The following is a 16852-nucleotide window of genomic DNA, read 5'->3' as shown; positions in this document are numbered from 1 at the left end:
TAAATGTTGGCTTGAGTGCAAAATAGTAGCAACAAAGAATTGGATGAATGTTGGCTTATGTACCAAATGGTAGCTACAAAGAACTAGATAAAATGTTGGCTTAAGTGCAACATGGTAGCTAGAAAGAATTTTAGGAAATGTTGGCTTGAGTGCAAAATGGTAGCTACAAAGAATTGGATGAAATGCCAGCTTATGTGCCAAATGGTAGCTACAAAGAACTGGATGAAATATCAGCTTAAGTGCCAAATGATACCTATAAAGAATTGGAAGAAATGTCGGCTTTGAGTACAAAACAGTAGCCATAAAGAGTTGGAGGAAATATTGGGTCGAGTTTAAAATGGTAGCTACAAAGAATTAGATGAAATGTAGGCTTGTGTGCAAAATGGGAGCTACAAAGAGCTGGATGAAATGTTGGCTTGAGTACAAAATAGTAGCCACAAAGAATTGGAGGAAATGTTGGTTTGAGTACAAAATAGTAGCCACAAAGAATGGGAGGAAATGTTGGCTTGGAGCCACAAAGAATTGGAAAAAATGTTGGCTTCAGTGCAAAATGATAACTACAAAGAATTTGATGAAATGTTGGTTTCAGTACAAAATGGTAGCTACAAAGAATTGGATGAAATGTTGGCTTGAGTACAAAATAGTAGCCACATAGAATTGGAGGAAACATTGGCTTGAGTGCAAAATGGTAGCTACAAAGAATTGGATGAAATGTTGGCTTGAGTGCAAAATGGTAGCTACAAAGAAATGGATGAAAAGTTGGCTTGAGTACAAAATTGTAGCTACAAAAAATTGGAGGAAATGTTAGCTTGATTATGATACAGTAGCCACAAAGATCTTGATGAAAAGTTCGATTGAGTACAGAATAGTAGCCACAAAGAATTGGAGGAAATGTTGACTTTAGTGCAAAATGGTAGCTACAAAGAATTGGAGGAAATGTTGGCTAGAGTACAAAACAGTAGCCACAAAGAATTAGAGGAAATGTTGGCTTGAGTACAAAAAAGTAGCCACAAAGAATTGGAAGAAATGTTGGCTTGATTGCAAAATAGCCACAAAGAATTTGAATAAATGTTGGCTTGAGTACAAAACATTAGCTACAAAGAATCTGAAGAAATGTTAGCTTGAGTACAAAATAGTAACTACAAAGAATTTGAAGAAATGTTGGCTTGAGTACACAATAGTATCTACTAAGAATTTAAAGAAATGTTGGCTAGAGTACAAAATAGTAGCTACAAAGAATATGAAATGTTGGCTTGAGTACAAAATAACACCTACAAAGAATTTGAAGAAATGGTTGCTTGAGTGCAAGATAGCAGCTGCAAAGAATTTGAAGAAATGTTGGCTTTAGTACAAGATAGTAGCTACAAAGAATTTGAAGAAATGTTGGCTTGAGTACAAAATTGCAGCCACAAAGAATTTGAAGAAATGTTGGCTTGAGTACAAAACAGTAGCTACAAAGAATCTGGATGAAATGTCAGCTTGAGTACAAAGTGGTAACTACAAAGAATTTGAAGAAATATCAGCTTGAGTGCAAAATGGTATCTGTAAGAATTTAAAGAAATGTTGGCTGGAGTACAAAATAGTAGCTGCAAAGAATTGGATGAAATGTTGGCTTGAGTGCAAAATAGCACCTACAAAGAATTTGATGAAATGTCACCTTGACTGCAAAATGGTAGCTACAGAGAATTTGATTAAATGTTGGCTTTAGTACAAGATAGTAGCTACAAAGAATTTGAAGAAATGTTGGCTTGAGTACAAAATTGCAGCTGCAAAGAATTTGAAGAAATGTTGGCATGAGTACACAATAGTAGCTACAAAGAATTGGATGAAATGTCAGCTTGAGTGCAAAGTGGTAGCTACAAAGAATTGGATGAATTATCAGCTTGAGTGCAAAATGGTAGCTGTAAAGAATTGGATGAAATGCAGGCTTGAGTGCAAAGTGGTAGCTGCAAAGAATTGGATGAAATGTTGGCCTGAGTGCAACATGGTAGCTACAAAGAATTGGATGAAATGTCACCTTGACTGCAAAATGGTAGCTACAGAGAATTGGATTAAATGTTGGCTTGGAGTGCAAAATGGTAGCTACAGAGAATTGGATGAAAATTTGGCTTGTGTGCAACATGGTAGCTACAAAGAATTGGATGAAATGTTGGCTTCAGTGCAGAATGGTAGCTACGAAGAATGGGATGAAATGTTGGCTTGAGTGCAGAATGGTATCTACGAAGAATTTGAAGAAATGTTGGCTTAAGTGCAAAATGGTAGCTGCAAAGAATTGGATGAAATATTGGCTTGAGTGCAAAATGGTAGCTACAAAGAATTTGATGAAATGTTAGCATAAGTACAAAAAGTTATCTACAAAGAATTGAATGAAATTTTGGTTAGAGCATGAAATGGTAGCTTCAAAGATTTGGATGAAATGTTAGCTTGAGTAAAAAATGGTAGCTACAAAGAATTGAATGAAACATTGGCTTGAGTGCAAAATGGTAGCTACAAAGAATTGGATGAAATGTTGGCTTGGAGTACGAAATGGTAGCTGCAAAGAATTGGATGAAATGTTGGCGTGAGTGCTAAATGGTAGCTACAAAGAATTGGATGAAATGTTGGCTTGAGTACAAAATGGTAGCTACAAAGAATTGGATGAAATGTTGGCTTGAGTGCAAAATGGTAGCTAGAAAGAATTGGATGAAAAATTGGCTTGAGTACAAAATGATAGTTACAAAGAATTGGATGAAATGTTGGCTTGAGTATAAAATGGTAGCTACAAAGAATCGGATGAAATGTTGCCTTGAGTGCAAAATGGTATCTACAAAGAATTGGAAGAAATGTTGGCTTGAGTACAAAATGGTAGCTACAAAAAACTGGATGAAATGTTGGCTTGAGTACAAAATGATAGCTACAAACAATTGGATGAAATGTTGGCTTGAGTGCAAAATGGTAGCTACAAAGAATTGGATGAAATGTTGGCATGAGTGCAAAGTGGTAGCTACAAAGAATTGGATGAAATGTTGGCTTGGAGTATAAAATGGTAGCTGCAAAGAATTGGATGAAATGTTGGCTTGAGTGCTAAATGGTAGCTAGAAAGAATTGGATGAAATGTTGGCTTGAGTGCTAAATGGTAGCTACAAAGAATTGGATGAAATGTTGGCTTTAGTACAAAATGGTAGCTAGAAAGAATTGGATGAAATGTTGGCTTGAGTACAAAATGGTAGCTAGAAAGAATTGGATGAAATATTGGCTTTAGTACAAAATGGTAGCTAGAAAGAATTGGATGAAATGTTGGCTTGAGTGCAAAATGGTAGCTACAAAGAATTGGATGAAATGTTGGCTTGAGTACAAAATGGTAGCTAGAAAGAATTGGATGAAATATTGGCTTTAGTACAAAATGGTAGCTAGAAAGAATTGGATGAAATGTTGGCTTTAGTACAAAATGGTAGCTACAAAGAATTGGATGAAATGTTGGCTTGAGTACAAAATGGTAGCTAGAAAGAATTGGATGAAATGTTGGCTTTAGTACAAAATGGTAGCTAGAAAGAATTGGATGAAATGTTGGCTTGAGTGCAAAATGGTAGCTACAAAGAATTGGATGAAATATTGGCTTTAGTACAAAATGGTAGCTAGAAAGAATTGGATGAAATGTTGGCTTGAGTGCTAAATGGTAGCTACAAAGAATTGGATGAAATGTTGGCTTGAGTACAAAATGATAGCTACAAAGAATTGGATGAAAAGTTGGCTTGAGTACAAAATGATAGCTACAAAGAATTGGAGGAAATGTTAGCTTGAGTACAAAGTGATAGCTACAAAGAATGGGATGAAATGTTAGCATAAGTACAAAATGTTATCTACAAAGAATTGAATGAAATGTTGGTTAGTGCATAAAACTGTAGCTACAAAGATTTGGATGAAATGTTAGCTTGAGTACAAAATGGTAGCTACAAAGAATTGGATGAAATGTTGGCTTGAGTAAAAAATGGTAGCTACAAAAGAATTAGATGAAATGTTGGCTTGAGTGCAAAATGGTAGCTGCAAAGAATGGGATGAAATGCTGGCTTGAGTGCAAAATGTTAGCTACAAAGAGTTGGATGAAATGTTGGCTGAGTGCAAAATGGTAGCTACAAAGAACTGGATGAAATGTTGGCTTGAGTACAAAATAGTAGCTGCTAAGAATTGGAGGAAATGTTGGTTTCAGTACAGAATGGTAACTACAAATAATGATGAAATGTTAGCTTAAGTACAAAATATTATCTGCATAGAATTGAATGAAATGTTGGTTAGAGCATAAAATGGTAGCCACAAAGAACTGGATGAAATGTTGGCTTGAGTACAAAATGTTAGCTACAAAGTATTAAATGAAATGTTGGCTTGAGCACAAAATGGTAGCTACAAAGTATTAGATGAAATGTTTGGCTTGAGCACAAAATGGTCACTACAAAGAATTAGCTGAACTGTTGGCTTGAGTACAAAGTCGTAGCTACTCACTGTTTAAAATCAGCAGGCAGTTGCGCGTGAGCACAAACACACACACATCTCATGTATTGCATATACTTTTCTTTTTCTATTGTGGCATTCATTACTATATTCAACAGCCTCTAAGACCCTCAAAAATGATCTCATCATTGGTACCTAAATAAAGAAGGAATTATGATGAAAGTTAGGTAGAATAAAAAAGTGTTAACCTCATTGGGGCTCAAAGTGCTTAAGCTCACCTCCTCTTCCCAACATTTTCCACCCAACCCAGATGTAGTAGATATTTCATTTCACAACAGTAACCATGGAAGAATACCGTAAAAGAATATGTGATCAAAATACTGTGTTGTATGTATATAAAATGTATGTCTGGCAGTAGCAAATGCTGAGGTAATAAGCAGATTAAACACCATTCGAAAATATTATGGTTAAGAAGTGCCATATCTGATTTTATGTATTATAACAGTTTATATGTAATGTTTAATATGCCCTGCAATTTTTGTACATTGAATTGACATTTTAATTCCTAAACTTTCTGCTTAATATTGAAATAGACAGTATTAAGCTTCAGTAGTCAGTAAGAACTGTAGGTTTAAAAGGACATCACTTGGCTCTACTTGCATTCATTTTTTCGATGCAATTTCTATACTTAATTCATTTTGTAGATGCAGATACTATACTTATGAATACATTTCTTACCTTAAATGTAGTAGTGTTTATATTAATAATTCTGTGTAGCACTACAGTGAACCCCCCATATTCGCCGGGGATGTGTCCCACACACCCCTGCGAATAGGTCAAATCCGCGAATGCTTAAAACCCCTCTAAAAACACCTAGAACTGCCCATTTTGAAAGCTTAAACTAAGAAAAACCCTGTAAAAATGCTTATACCTGAGTATTTTAAAAGTTTTATCACAAAAAGTGCATTTATTCATGAAAATTGTATGAAAATACAGTAATTAGTGAATATTTCTTAGTGAAAAATACTGCAAATGGGCGAATTTTCCGCGAAAAATGGCTAGATATGTTCCACAGAGAAACTCGCGAATGCGTGAGTCCGCGAACCATGAGAACGCGAATACGGGGGGTTTACTGTACATGTATTTGTTATTTATTAACTATATGTTGAAAATTCATTCATGTTTATGGATATTTCTTCAATTATTTATTACTTTTCAGCTGTTGCTTGCCAATTTCTTAGCACAAACAGAAGCTCTCATGAAAGGGAAAACTGAACAAGAGGCAAGAGCAGAGTTAGAAAAAGCTAACATGCCAGCAGACCAATTAGAGCGTATTCTACCACACAAAGTCTTTCAAGGCAATCGACCCACCAATTCTCTTATGGTGGAAAAGCTTTCTCCTTTCACCCTTGGTGCCCTAATTGTCATGTATGAAATGAAGATCTTCACTCAAGGTGTGATATGGGACATCAATTCCTTCGATCAGTGGGGGTGAGTTAGATACAGGTTTTCTTCCACTTTATTAGAATTTTCTAACTGGAGTGTTTGTTGGTTATTATTTTCATGTATCCCTAAAACATTAATTTTTAGTAGAAAAACCCAGAACACTTGAGATATCTCTTGGATACTTGAATAGATTTTTTAATTTAAAGTATTTTCAGACATGCACCAGAGTGCTGTACTTGCTTTTACTTTACAGTGGAACTATTTATGGATTCTTTTATGAAATATGAATTTAGCATTTATATTACATTAAGCCATTCATCCTTGTTTTATTTTGCGTTATTAAGATTCTTTGTGAGATAGAAATTAATTTTTCCGATGGGGATATGAAAGCTTTCTTAAAGGGGTAACCAGGGCTTCTCCCCTTTGGGTCAGGGTGACTGACCATAGATAAACCAAATCTTATTGGTAGACACTTTAGTGCCACCCTGACCTCTACTGGCCTATCTCATCCATTATGTTGGCAGCCACTCTCACATGATGTTGGGATTTTTGCATGTGTAAACCTTTTGTGCAGACATTTTGCTTGTGTTTTTATTCATCTTGTGTGTAAGATATTTTCTGTGCTTTTGGAAGATTACTTTCCTTGTATCTCTCTCTTTGGTATCTAGTGTGTTTTCCTTATTTTTTGGTGGGGTTATTTTGAAGTGGTCATCACTTCGTGTCCCATGTGTGCAATGCCTCCCTTTGTTATGGTGATAGCTACTTTCTAAGGGAAACCCTTAGCCTGTCGTTCGGGGAAAGGAGAACCATGTATTAAATTCATATCTCGTGTGCAGGTAGATTTGCTTTTTGTACATATTTCTTGTCTTGGGTATTTATATTTTAGAGAATCGACATGTGATGAATGTATGGGCGGCAGACACCACAGTGGAGCCTTTATGAGAAGTGACAACAAAAATAGAAGGGAATTTCTTTATTGAGAGGTCCGATCTTCAGCCCCTCACCCCTTCCTGCTTTGATTCCACCTTCCTCGCATCCTCTTTTAGTAGCATTGGTGATATCAAGGAAACCTTCCCCTGCCCACACCAAGGAAGGGGCTTTGGCCGAGATGTCTGCAACATGGAAGCAAGTGCTGTCCATCCTTCCGGGTGGTTCTAAAATCCAATTTTTCACCCCATGTGAGCTTCCCATATATGGACACGCTCGCAAGTCACAATTGGGAGGAATATTCCTCCTTCAGGTGAAGAGCCTACAGGAGGTCCAGCAGTCATGGAAGGCACTCAGCGAGACAGAGCCGATCACCAAGATGGGGAGGTTCATCAGGGGCAACACTACAGGTGGGGTGACTGCTCCCCCTTGAGACACAGCATCTGTTACAGTAGGAGTCTCAGCTGCCTGCCTTGAGAAGAGACTCCTGATCTCAGGGAAGCTATCTGTGTCTCATTTGGACTCCAGTCGTCCAGGAAGGAGGGACTCTCTGGTGAGATCTCTATGACTTCATCCCTCTCTGACCCGTCTCCTGCTGGGTAGACCAAGACAGCTATGAACAGCGTCCTGCCCATAGGTGGAAAGGACACACCTTCAACTTTGGTATTGGCAGGGACAGTGCCCTCAGCTCAGTCACTGGAGGGAGAGCACTCAGGAGTCAGAACAAGACAGTCAGGGCAAGTCAACGCAGGCTGAGGCTTTGAACCCCAGGGATGAGAAAGGGCTCCTAGCAGTGTCTAGCAGAGGGCTGGATGACATGGCAGAACTACAGGGCAGAGAAATGGACACCCTGAGTCCCCAAGGAGGTCTACAGGCCCCTCTTTTGGGGGAACAAGACCCAATACCTGATCCCATTTAGAATACAAGACCAGATCAATGGAAGACAGGGCCCTCATAGCAGAAGAGGATGCTATGCTCTGGAAGGGGGCAGTAGAAGTGGTGAAGTCTTTGGGGTAGGGAGGGGCTGTAGACCTTTAGACCCTAAACAGATTCCTGCAACAGATGCTGCTTGTGATGGAAATGGCAAAGTTAGTATTGGCTTCTAAAATGTGGCGGAATTCAAACCCACAAACAAACAACACTCACCCTGATCTTCGGTTGCTGGAGATGGAGAAAAGGTCCACGGTCGCCAATCACAGCACACCAAACCACAAAACAAAACTGAGAACAGACCCTCCACCAACAACGAACAAAAAAAAGAAGAGACACATGAACCATATACACAACAAGAAAACCAACAACTCTCAAAAGCACACAAAAAACTGTCCAAGACCAAACGACTGACCGGCACTAGCTCTGACTCAAGACTCACTCAAAAACTGAAAAATCCTTCACAGACAGACAGCGCCGTAAACGAACTCCAAACGAACCCAACAATTACACACACACACACACACACACACAACACACTCTCTCTCTCTCTCTCTCTCTCTCTCTCTCACACAAAACGTTGGGAAATGCTGAATACAAACAAATTTATTCATCCTCTATAATTCTCCCCCTTTTTAGCATTTCTCAACCAACACCTTTCACACTGCATTCAACTGCATTGCAACACCCACGGAAATAGATTAGTTTCTCATGCGTGGGCCATATATGGCCCCTTTAGGGGCCATGAGATTTTTCAGGGGCCACAAGGCAAAAATTTGAAAATGGGGGCCATGGGGGCCACAGAAAATTTAGGACCCACAAAATATATAAATGTGTAATATTTTGAAATAAATCATGTGAAAAGAACAATGAAGAATTTGAAAAACTTGTGTTGCACAGAAGTCAGGTCTTTCTAAAGGTAATTGCCTGAACCGTTTTGTTGCACTTTGGGACAGTGTCATCTCTTTCTTTAGTGGGACAGAACTTGACAGAAACTTGTTGATGCAAAGAGTGACATCTTCTACCTGTCCATTTTCTAAATGTTCTGAACAAAGAGCTTCAAGGAAATAACTCCACCATGTTTTCCTGCAAGGAGGCAATTCATTTAAAGGGAAACTCAAGCTGTTCTGGTTGAACCTTGGAAGACGAGAGTTTGCACAGTTTCCTTCTTAGCAGTTATATCCACCGATCTGCTTGATGATCTCATCTGACCATCTGAAGCAGTTGCCTCTCTGAACTCCAAATGACTGTGCCACACTGGTTTGTGGATCCCTTCATTGCTGATGTATCTGAAGTTGATGTCACCCTACAAGAAAGTCTCATTGAACTTCAGAATAACACAACAGCCCAAGGTTCAAGCGTGGAGGACACCAGAAGCTGTGGATGAATCAAGATGTGTATAAGAAGTACCCAATACTCTGGAAAGATGTGAAGTTGCTCTTACTTGCCTTTCCAATTCTTACTTGGTTGAGACTGGTTTCATTCTTTCAATGACATAGAAAAAGAGGCGATTTACGTCTCTCTCTGACAGCTTTCAAGCCAAACATTGACAAGTTGGCAGCCTTGCATCAGTCACAGGGATCCCACTGAAACCTTTCAAGATCTCTACAATTCCTTTTTTTTTTATTCCTTTTGTAAATAGATAAGTGTTCAAATAAAATATTTTTCCAATTAACATTTGATTCATGCCACATGGTACTACTCAAACTAGAACCATTAATACTTCGTATTAAGGTTATAAGAATCAAAGGGGCCACAACAACTTGCACTGGATTGAAGGGGCCACCACCAGAAAAAGGTTGAGAAACAGTGCTCTAGATCGCGTTATGCGGCACGCAATCATTCTCTCAGAATCATTCTCTCTTCTAGCAACATTCAAATTCACATCTTCTCCATTCTTTCTCAGATTCTCGCTATCCTATTACCATCTCAATTTCATCTACTATCTCATCTATATCACTCCCCCATTTTCACTTTGGCACATCCCACGCTATTCACACATTTATGCAACGATTCATTCATGCTTTCAATCACTCACGTTCTTCTCTTACTCTTCTTACTCATCTCCAACCGTTCACTCCTACCATACATGTTCAGTCAACTCAAAACAAATTGCTGATCCTCCATTCTATTCATACCATCCCATTCATGCATACACGCTTTGGTTTTCACTTTGGCACTCACACCCTATCAACCATTTATATCATTCCCCATTCTCACTCTTCCCTTTATTACGTTTCCTACCATACTCTATCAAAACAAATTGCTGATCCTCCATGATGCTCTCATGCATACTTGGTTCATATTCGATTTCAACCATTTATACCATCTATTCGGTACATCCTTCCACAATTGGTTACTCGTATTTCTCACACTACCATCTAGACATAACAATAACTAAGCCCGCTGGGACCAACTTCCAACACTTCATATGGACCCTCAAATTTTTCACGCACTTTATTTACATTCAACCGCCCTTTCTCGATTACTTCTTTCAACACTTTCTCGCCCACCTTGTAACTTTCGAACCTCTCATGCGCCTTCTTCCATACCTCCCTATCATTCTCAGATAAACCCAATCTCGGTCTCACTATCTTTTCAAAATTTAATACATATTTACACGGAGACATACCAATACCCTTATGCACAGTGGCGTTGTATACCCACAACGCTCGCCCAACATTTACATCCCAATCATTATCACATTCACTCATCATACGTAATATCTCCGTCAACGTTCTCACCGTTCGTTCCGCCAATCCATTCGCACTGGGCATATACGGCATAGAGTACACATGCTCTATGCCCCAATCACGCAACATTTGCTCAAACTCCCATCCAACAAATTCAGGCCCATTGTCACTCAACATTCGCGTCGGCTTGCACACACACATTGGCAACATCACTTGACCCACCATTCTCGCTACATTCTCACTCTTTTTGTTCCGAATCGCTACTGCATGTGCAAACTTACTCAAATGATCTACCATTACAACCATTCCCACATGTCCTCTAGCAGTCACAGGCAACGACACACAGTCACAACCATCTCAAATAACTCTTTAATCTGCAATCGCAACACAGGTGGATTCGCATGCACACTTTGATACTTACCCTTCTGACAGTCCGCACATGTAATCGCTACATCCGCACAAATTTTATTCAATCCAGGCACATACAATCTCTCTCTCATACATTCCCATAATTTATTTTTCCCCAGATGCCCAAACCTATCATGCACTAATAAACATACCCACGGCTGCATCTTCCGAAAACACTGGCACATATACTTCCCATCCCACATTCCTTCCTGATGCAAAAATAAACTATACCTTTACATACAACAAATCTCGTAGCACTTCGCTTATACACTTCTAACTCAGACCGCCAACTTCCTACACTTACACCCTCTAACACACACTCTCTTAACATACTTATTCTCATGCACTGATTTTGCATCTGCTTAGTTTCCTCTTCACTCAACAAATCATTTTCACTCCTTGCAATATCTACCATACCTACAAAACTAGTTTTAGACACATCCCCTCCTTTAACCTTCGTTATTTCCCTGCCACCCTTTCCTAAAATTCCCCTCCCGACATCCACACTTATATCATGCATTCTCATAAAATCAATTCCTAATAAAAAACAGGTTGGCATATCATTCTCATCCATGACTACAAAATTATGTATTATTTCAAATCCCCCTAACTGAATTTTTAATTGTACCACCTCCCATACTAACACACTCTCTTGTCCCAAACCATGTATCCTTACACTCGTTGATTTTCTTTTTATATCCCAATCGCACCTTTCCAATTCACTCACTACTGTACTACTCACTAACGACACTTGTGCTCAAGTATCTACCAAGCTACAATATTCACTCTAATTTACCACTACATTCGTTACTAATTTACCTTTCGCTTCATGCATACACGCTCTCACGGCTACATTCACCTGCTTAGCTTCCCCACAACCATCCTCATCTTATTCATCTTCAACGATATCCTCAACCGTACCCCTTATTCCCTCATTTTCCTCACAATCACCTTTCTTAACCAGCCAGCTACAATTATCCTTTCCACATTGAACATTTAAAATTACTGAGAACAGACCCTCCACCAACAACGAAAAAAAAAAAGAAGAGACACATGAACCATATACACAACAAGAAAACCAACAACTCTCAAAAGCACACAAAAAACTGTCCAAGACCAAACGACTGACCGGCACTAGCTCTGACTCAAGACTCACTCAAAAACCGAAAAATCCTTCACAGACAGACAGCGCCGTAAACGAACTCCAACAACCGAACCACTCACAACGACTCTCTCTCTCTCTCTCTCTCTCTCTCTCTCTCTCTCTCTCACAAAACGTTGGGAAATGCTAAATACAAACAAATTTATTCATCTCTCCATAATAAGATAAGGAGACTACATAATACCCGTTGGCTTGCAGGATGTTGTTTGCCATCAGACGACCTACCAATTCAGAACCCAGTGCTTGGGTCTTGTGAACGCTCTTCAAGTTTTCACACTGGTGTTGCTGCTGATATCAGCCTGGGTCCACTCACAAGGATGACACCTGTGGAGGTATTTGGAAAACTGACTCATTGTCCCTATGTCAGTCCAGAAGTTAGACAGAGAAAAGGTCTTGACATGTCAGTAATTGAGGATTCTCATGAACCTGGCTAAATCCAACCTGGCCCCCAAATGAGGATTGAAGTACCTTAGGATGTGGGTAGCCACAAATGTTGTTGAGAGCCTTCCTGGCCCTGGCCCAGGTAGAAAATCAGCAGAAGGTGGCAAAGAAGCTCATGATGGAGCGTGCACAGTCTGTGAGACAGTTGCAGGTGCTGATAGGCCACCTGGTATCCCTAGAGCTAGTGCCCAGAGGAAGGGCACACCTACAGTCCTTACAGTGGCAGCTGAAGGAACCGTGGCAGTGACCACAGAAGTCACCATGCCAGTATATCCCAGTGATTGGAAGTGAGACAGGATCTCAGCTAATGCCTGGACCCCTGTCATCAACAGGGAGTTCCTCTCGGTACACTGGCCCTGGAGATGATGGTATTCTCCATCCTCAGGTGATGAGGGCAGGAGTGTGGAAGAGGCATTCTACCCTCACAGCCTTCTACCTCAGGGATTTGGTGCACAAGTTCCTGGACACCTTTACCCTGACCCCATAGTTGCTGCCCAGCAAGGGGTATAAGGAGCGTAGAGCCCCACCCGAAGGGCTCTGCTTGGGGAGGATTGAATCCCTTACATCCCTGTGGGGGCAGGGAAGAACAGAAGGTGGACAGCTGTCAAGTACTTGTCAAAGGAAAACTTTGGGAAGGCAGTAAGTACCACAGGGGGTTTTTTCCCCCTGCCATGTATGGTCAGTAGAGTTCCATGTTCCAAGGACATGGTCCATAACTCTCTGCTCCTGATAGAGTCAGAATCTCCCATGTATGCAGTTATTTTCAAAATAGGAGGGGTGGTTGTCAGTTTGGCTGGAGGTATGGAGTGCTGTTCGAGAGAGCCCCCAGGAACCCAGGTCCACATCCACCTGTTAAATGCAGTAGCAGGTATATCAGCCACCCTTCTATGGAGGCTCCATTTATGAAAGTATAGGTTCATGTCCCTGTAGGAACAAATACCCAATTTTAAAAGTAATTTGTATTTTTCCTAAGTATGCAAATCATAGCTTTCATAATGGATATACCCACCTCAGCTTCCCCTCATCTTGCCAATCTACTGTTTTTTTCCCTGGTTTGGGAGACATATGTGAGCAGGCTAGCTGCCACTATGGATGAGATTAGCCAGTAGAGGTCAGGTTGATGCCAGTGGGCCAAACTGATATGATTGTCTTTTCTAGTTAGTACACCCAGCCTGAAGTGTGAGGAGTGCTGGTTACTGTATATATATAAAGCTATGGTTTGTATACTGAGGAAACCTTACAAATTAGCTATAAATTTTGGTGTGCTGAAAATTTTCTGAGTTTTTGTTAGCGAGATTTTGTCTATTACGAGTGGTTGAATTCATATGTTCCTTTGTCCACATTTCTGCCATATACCACCATTAACATATGAAATATTTAGTAATAGTATTGACAAAAGAGTGAATATTAAGAATAAAGGAACTTTATATCTGAACAGTAATTGTGCAAGTGATAGTTTAAGGGAATTTTCCCTTTGTTATATAGGTCATTGGATTTCTTTCATTCTCTAATTTTTAATAGGTGTTTTAAGTACAGTAACTGCTGAAGCTTGTTTCTGTAATTTTCAGAGTGGAGTTGGGTAAACAGCTGGCAAAGGCCATTGAGCCTGAATTGCAAGATAAGACTCCTGTTTCATCTCATGATTCCTCAACAAATGGCCTAATCAACTTCATCAAGAATTATCTTTAAATTATGTTGCTTGTGGATGGCTTCTGGTGATTGTAATCTGGTCATATTTTCACTTAAGCTTAATTTTCATTCTACTACAGTGGAGGTGGTTGGGTATGTGATACGAAGAAACTTATTCCAAAGATTTTACCAGCATTATGCACCAAATTGTAAGACAGTACAGTATTAGCATAAGAAAGGCTTAGCGCTAAAGACATAATACAATTTTGTGGTATAAGAAGAAAATGCTGTAATTTTGTCGTCTTAGAGTCGGTGTGCTGCATTGTGATTTTACTTGTCATGGTGAGAGAAGTACAGTATGTTGGTAGTTGTAATTGTTTTTGTTGAAAGAATTGTGTAAGATTAGCTGTAGTGTTGTGAATCAGTGGAAGTAATGATTTTTAATATTTTTGTGTAGTCAAAATAGAGGGATTTTTAATACGTTTGAGTGAGATTTGATTTATAGACCAAAATGTTTAAATTTATTTTGTTGAAATTTTACCAGTTATAAATAAACTGGAATTGAAAAAAGTTGTATTTATCCTTTGAAACGGGTAGTATTAATCATTTGAATTTTTTTTTTTAAACTTCGGACATAAAGAAGTAATGTTTCATTTTGTTATTGTTCTCGCACACAAATACAAACAAATTTTGTTTCAAGTGCTTTTTGTCAAACTTCAAAAGTCTGTACAAGAAGTTGGCAAGGTAGAAATGATTATTGATTGATGAAAGGTTATCTGCCCTAGAAAGTAACTCACTTGGTAAATGGCTACTTCTCTTAATCTTCACACTCTTGGGGACTAAATTCTGCTGGGAGGAAACCTTTTGTTACATTTGTTTCAAAATTTCAGTGGTGTGTCGAATATAGTAATCATGTAGGCCTTTATTGTTGGTGTAGATTTTGGGATGAAAGATGGTAAACGTCCATGTACTGGCATGTCCAGCTAGTTTAAACCCACTACCAGGGACAAAACTAAGGCCAGTATCAGGGGCTGATACTTCTTTATTTGCACTTCAGAATTGAAGGTAACCTAGATAGAAATACAGAGAAACAGACATACAATGTGCAAAACACTTTCAATTTGTAGCTTATTTAATGTCAAAGTTTACACAATGTGATAATGCAATCAATTATTACGGTACGATTAAAAATCAAGTACTGAAATATTCTGACCCAGGTAAACAGAATACATAAATCCATATTAAAAGTAATACAAAACGTCTAGATATTATACAGCACACACTGGTAAATTATTTTTTTTGTAGTTTTACAAAGTTTGGTCTGCTACTGTGCTTGTATTATATAGTATTCTTACCTCTTTCGCAAGCATTGTATCGTTTATATGGCAGAGTCCATCACCTCATAATAATATGCTAGAGAATAATAACTAGAACAGGGTTTCCATGGTTTGCCACATTGAGTCATAATTGTGTAAGGAGTATGGATATAGCAATATATATTTTTTCTCTCTTAAAATCTTCAGTTGAAATCCTTATGGACAGAGTCAACAGAATATAAACCTAAAAGGGCTCCAAAGGGAAATTAGCCTGCAAGGAGATGAGACAAGTAATAGGAAAACGTGATAATTAAACTTGAGGGAATAGAAAATAAAGCTGATGCACCTGAATCAAGATGTAAGCAGAAAGCAGTCATGAATAGTGTTCCTTGCTTAAACATTTGCAGATCGGAAGACTCCACAACTGCACTAGGCAAATTTCCACATTTTAGTTGTAGCCAAAATAAAAATTTTAGCAAAATGAGTATAGTGTTAACCCTGATAATAGAAAACGTCACACCTCAATTAGCAGTGCAAAGCATCAGGAAGAAAAACGGCTAGGTTAGATGAAGAGAAATGCAGAGGATGTTTGTTGTCTTAATACATTTTATGAAACAAACAATGAACTCACTTTATGTCTGTGCCGTAAGTTAACATTAATAGTTGGCAAAATGAATTTTTTTTTTTTTACATGATGACAAAACTTTATCCAAGAGTCTGAGATAAAGAGTCAGCATCTGAAGACCACCCTGGAGAACTACTCCGAACTAGGAAGAAAGAGTTAAAATTCTTATGATAGAATAGCTTCATGGTGAAACTATTATATAAACGTTTCCACAAAATGCCAACTTAGAGAAACAAGAGGTAAGTATTTTGTGTTTATCAAAAGTTACACCTAAAATCGTACATCTGTTTATCAAAAGTTACACCTAAATTCATGCATCTCCAACATTTAAAACGCTACCATTTAGATGTAAATCAGGATACAAAGGTAAAAGTGTTCTGGATCAACTATCTATCATGCTTAGAGTTTTAGTAGAGTTGAGCATAATTCCTCAAAGCCTACTCCACTCGTGATTACATACTATACCTCTGTACAAGGACTCAAGGATTCTGGAACCACTGTAATGTCACACACAAGGAAAAGATGTCCAAGAACACTAACCTTGGGGAACACCTTGCTGTGAGTTTTCAGGATTTTTTAGGACATCATATGATAAATATATTGAGAAGTGAAGAGCAAGAGCAATAGACCACCTCAACTTTCTTGGGGAGTAAAATCAAAGCATCACTACATTGAACTATAGATTTATTTACCACTAATTTTATGTATAAAACTTTCTGTACTTATAGTTAATTTCAAAATCCTGTGAACAGTGCTTCACAGAACAACCCTGCCTAAGCAGTAACTAACTTACCTAATGACATAATCAGTCCACAACAGTATTACAGTATTTTGTGTACTTTTTTATTCA

General features: G+C 38.7%; 1 protein-coding gene across 1 annotated transcript in view; it reads left to right on the top strand.

The window, feature by feature from the left end:
• Window positions 1-15858, top strand: part of Pgi (glucose-6-phosphate isomerase) — a 57819-nt gene extending 41961 nt beyond the window's left edge. The window contains exons 10-11 of the mRNA XM_067112478.1: window positions 5645-5916; window positions 14001-15858. Of these exons, the coding sequence (XP_066968579.1) occupies window positions 5645-5916; window positions 14001-14121 (393 nt within the window). The 3' untranslated portion in view covers window positions 14122-15858. The remainder of the gene's footprint in view (window positions 1-5644; window positions 5917-14000) is intronic.
• Window positions 15859-16852: the final 994 nt, after the last annotated feature.

Source organism: Macrobrachium rosenbergii, chromosome 12 (assembly GCF_040412425.1).
Source record: "Macrobrachium rosenbergii isolate ZJJX-2024 chromosome 12, ASM4041242v1, whole genome shotgun sequence".
In the NCBI taxonomy this organism is placed as follows: Eukaryota; Metazoa; Arthropoda; class Malacostraca; order Decapoda; family Palaemonidae; genus Macrobrachium; species Macrobrachium rosenbergii.
The sequence above is the reverse complement of the archived record's forward strand: the minus strand, read 5'-3'. Positions and strand labels throughout refer to the sequence as shown.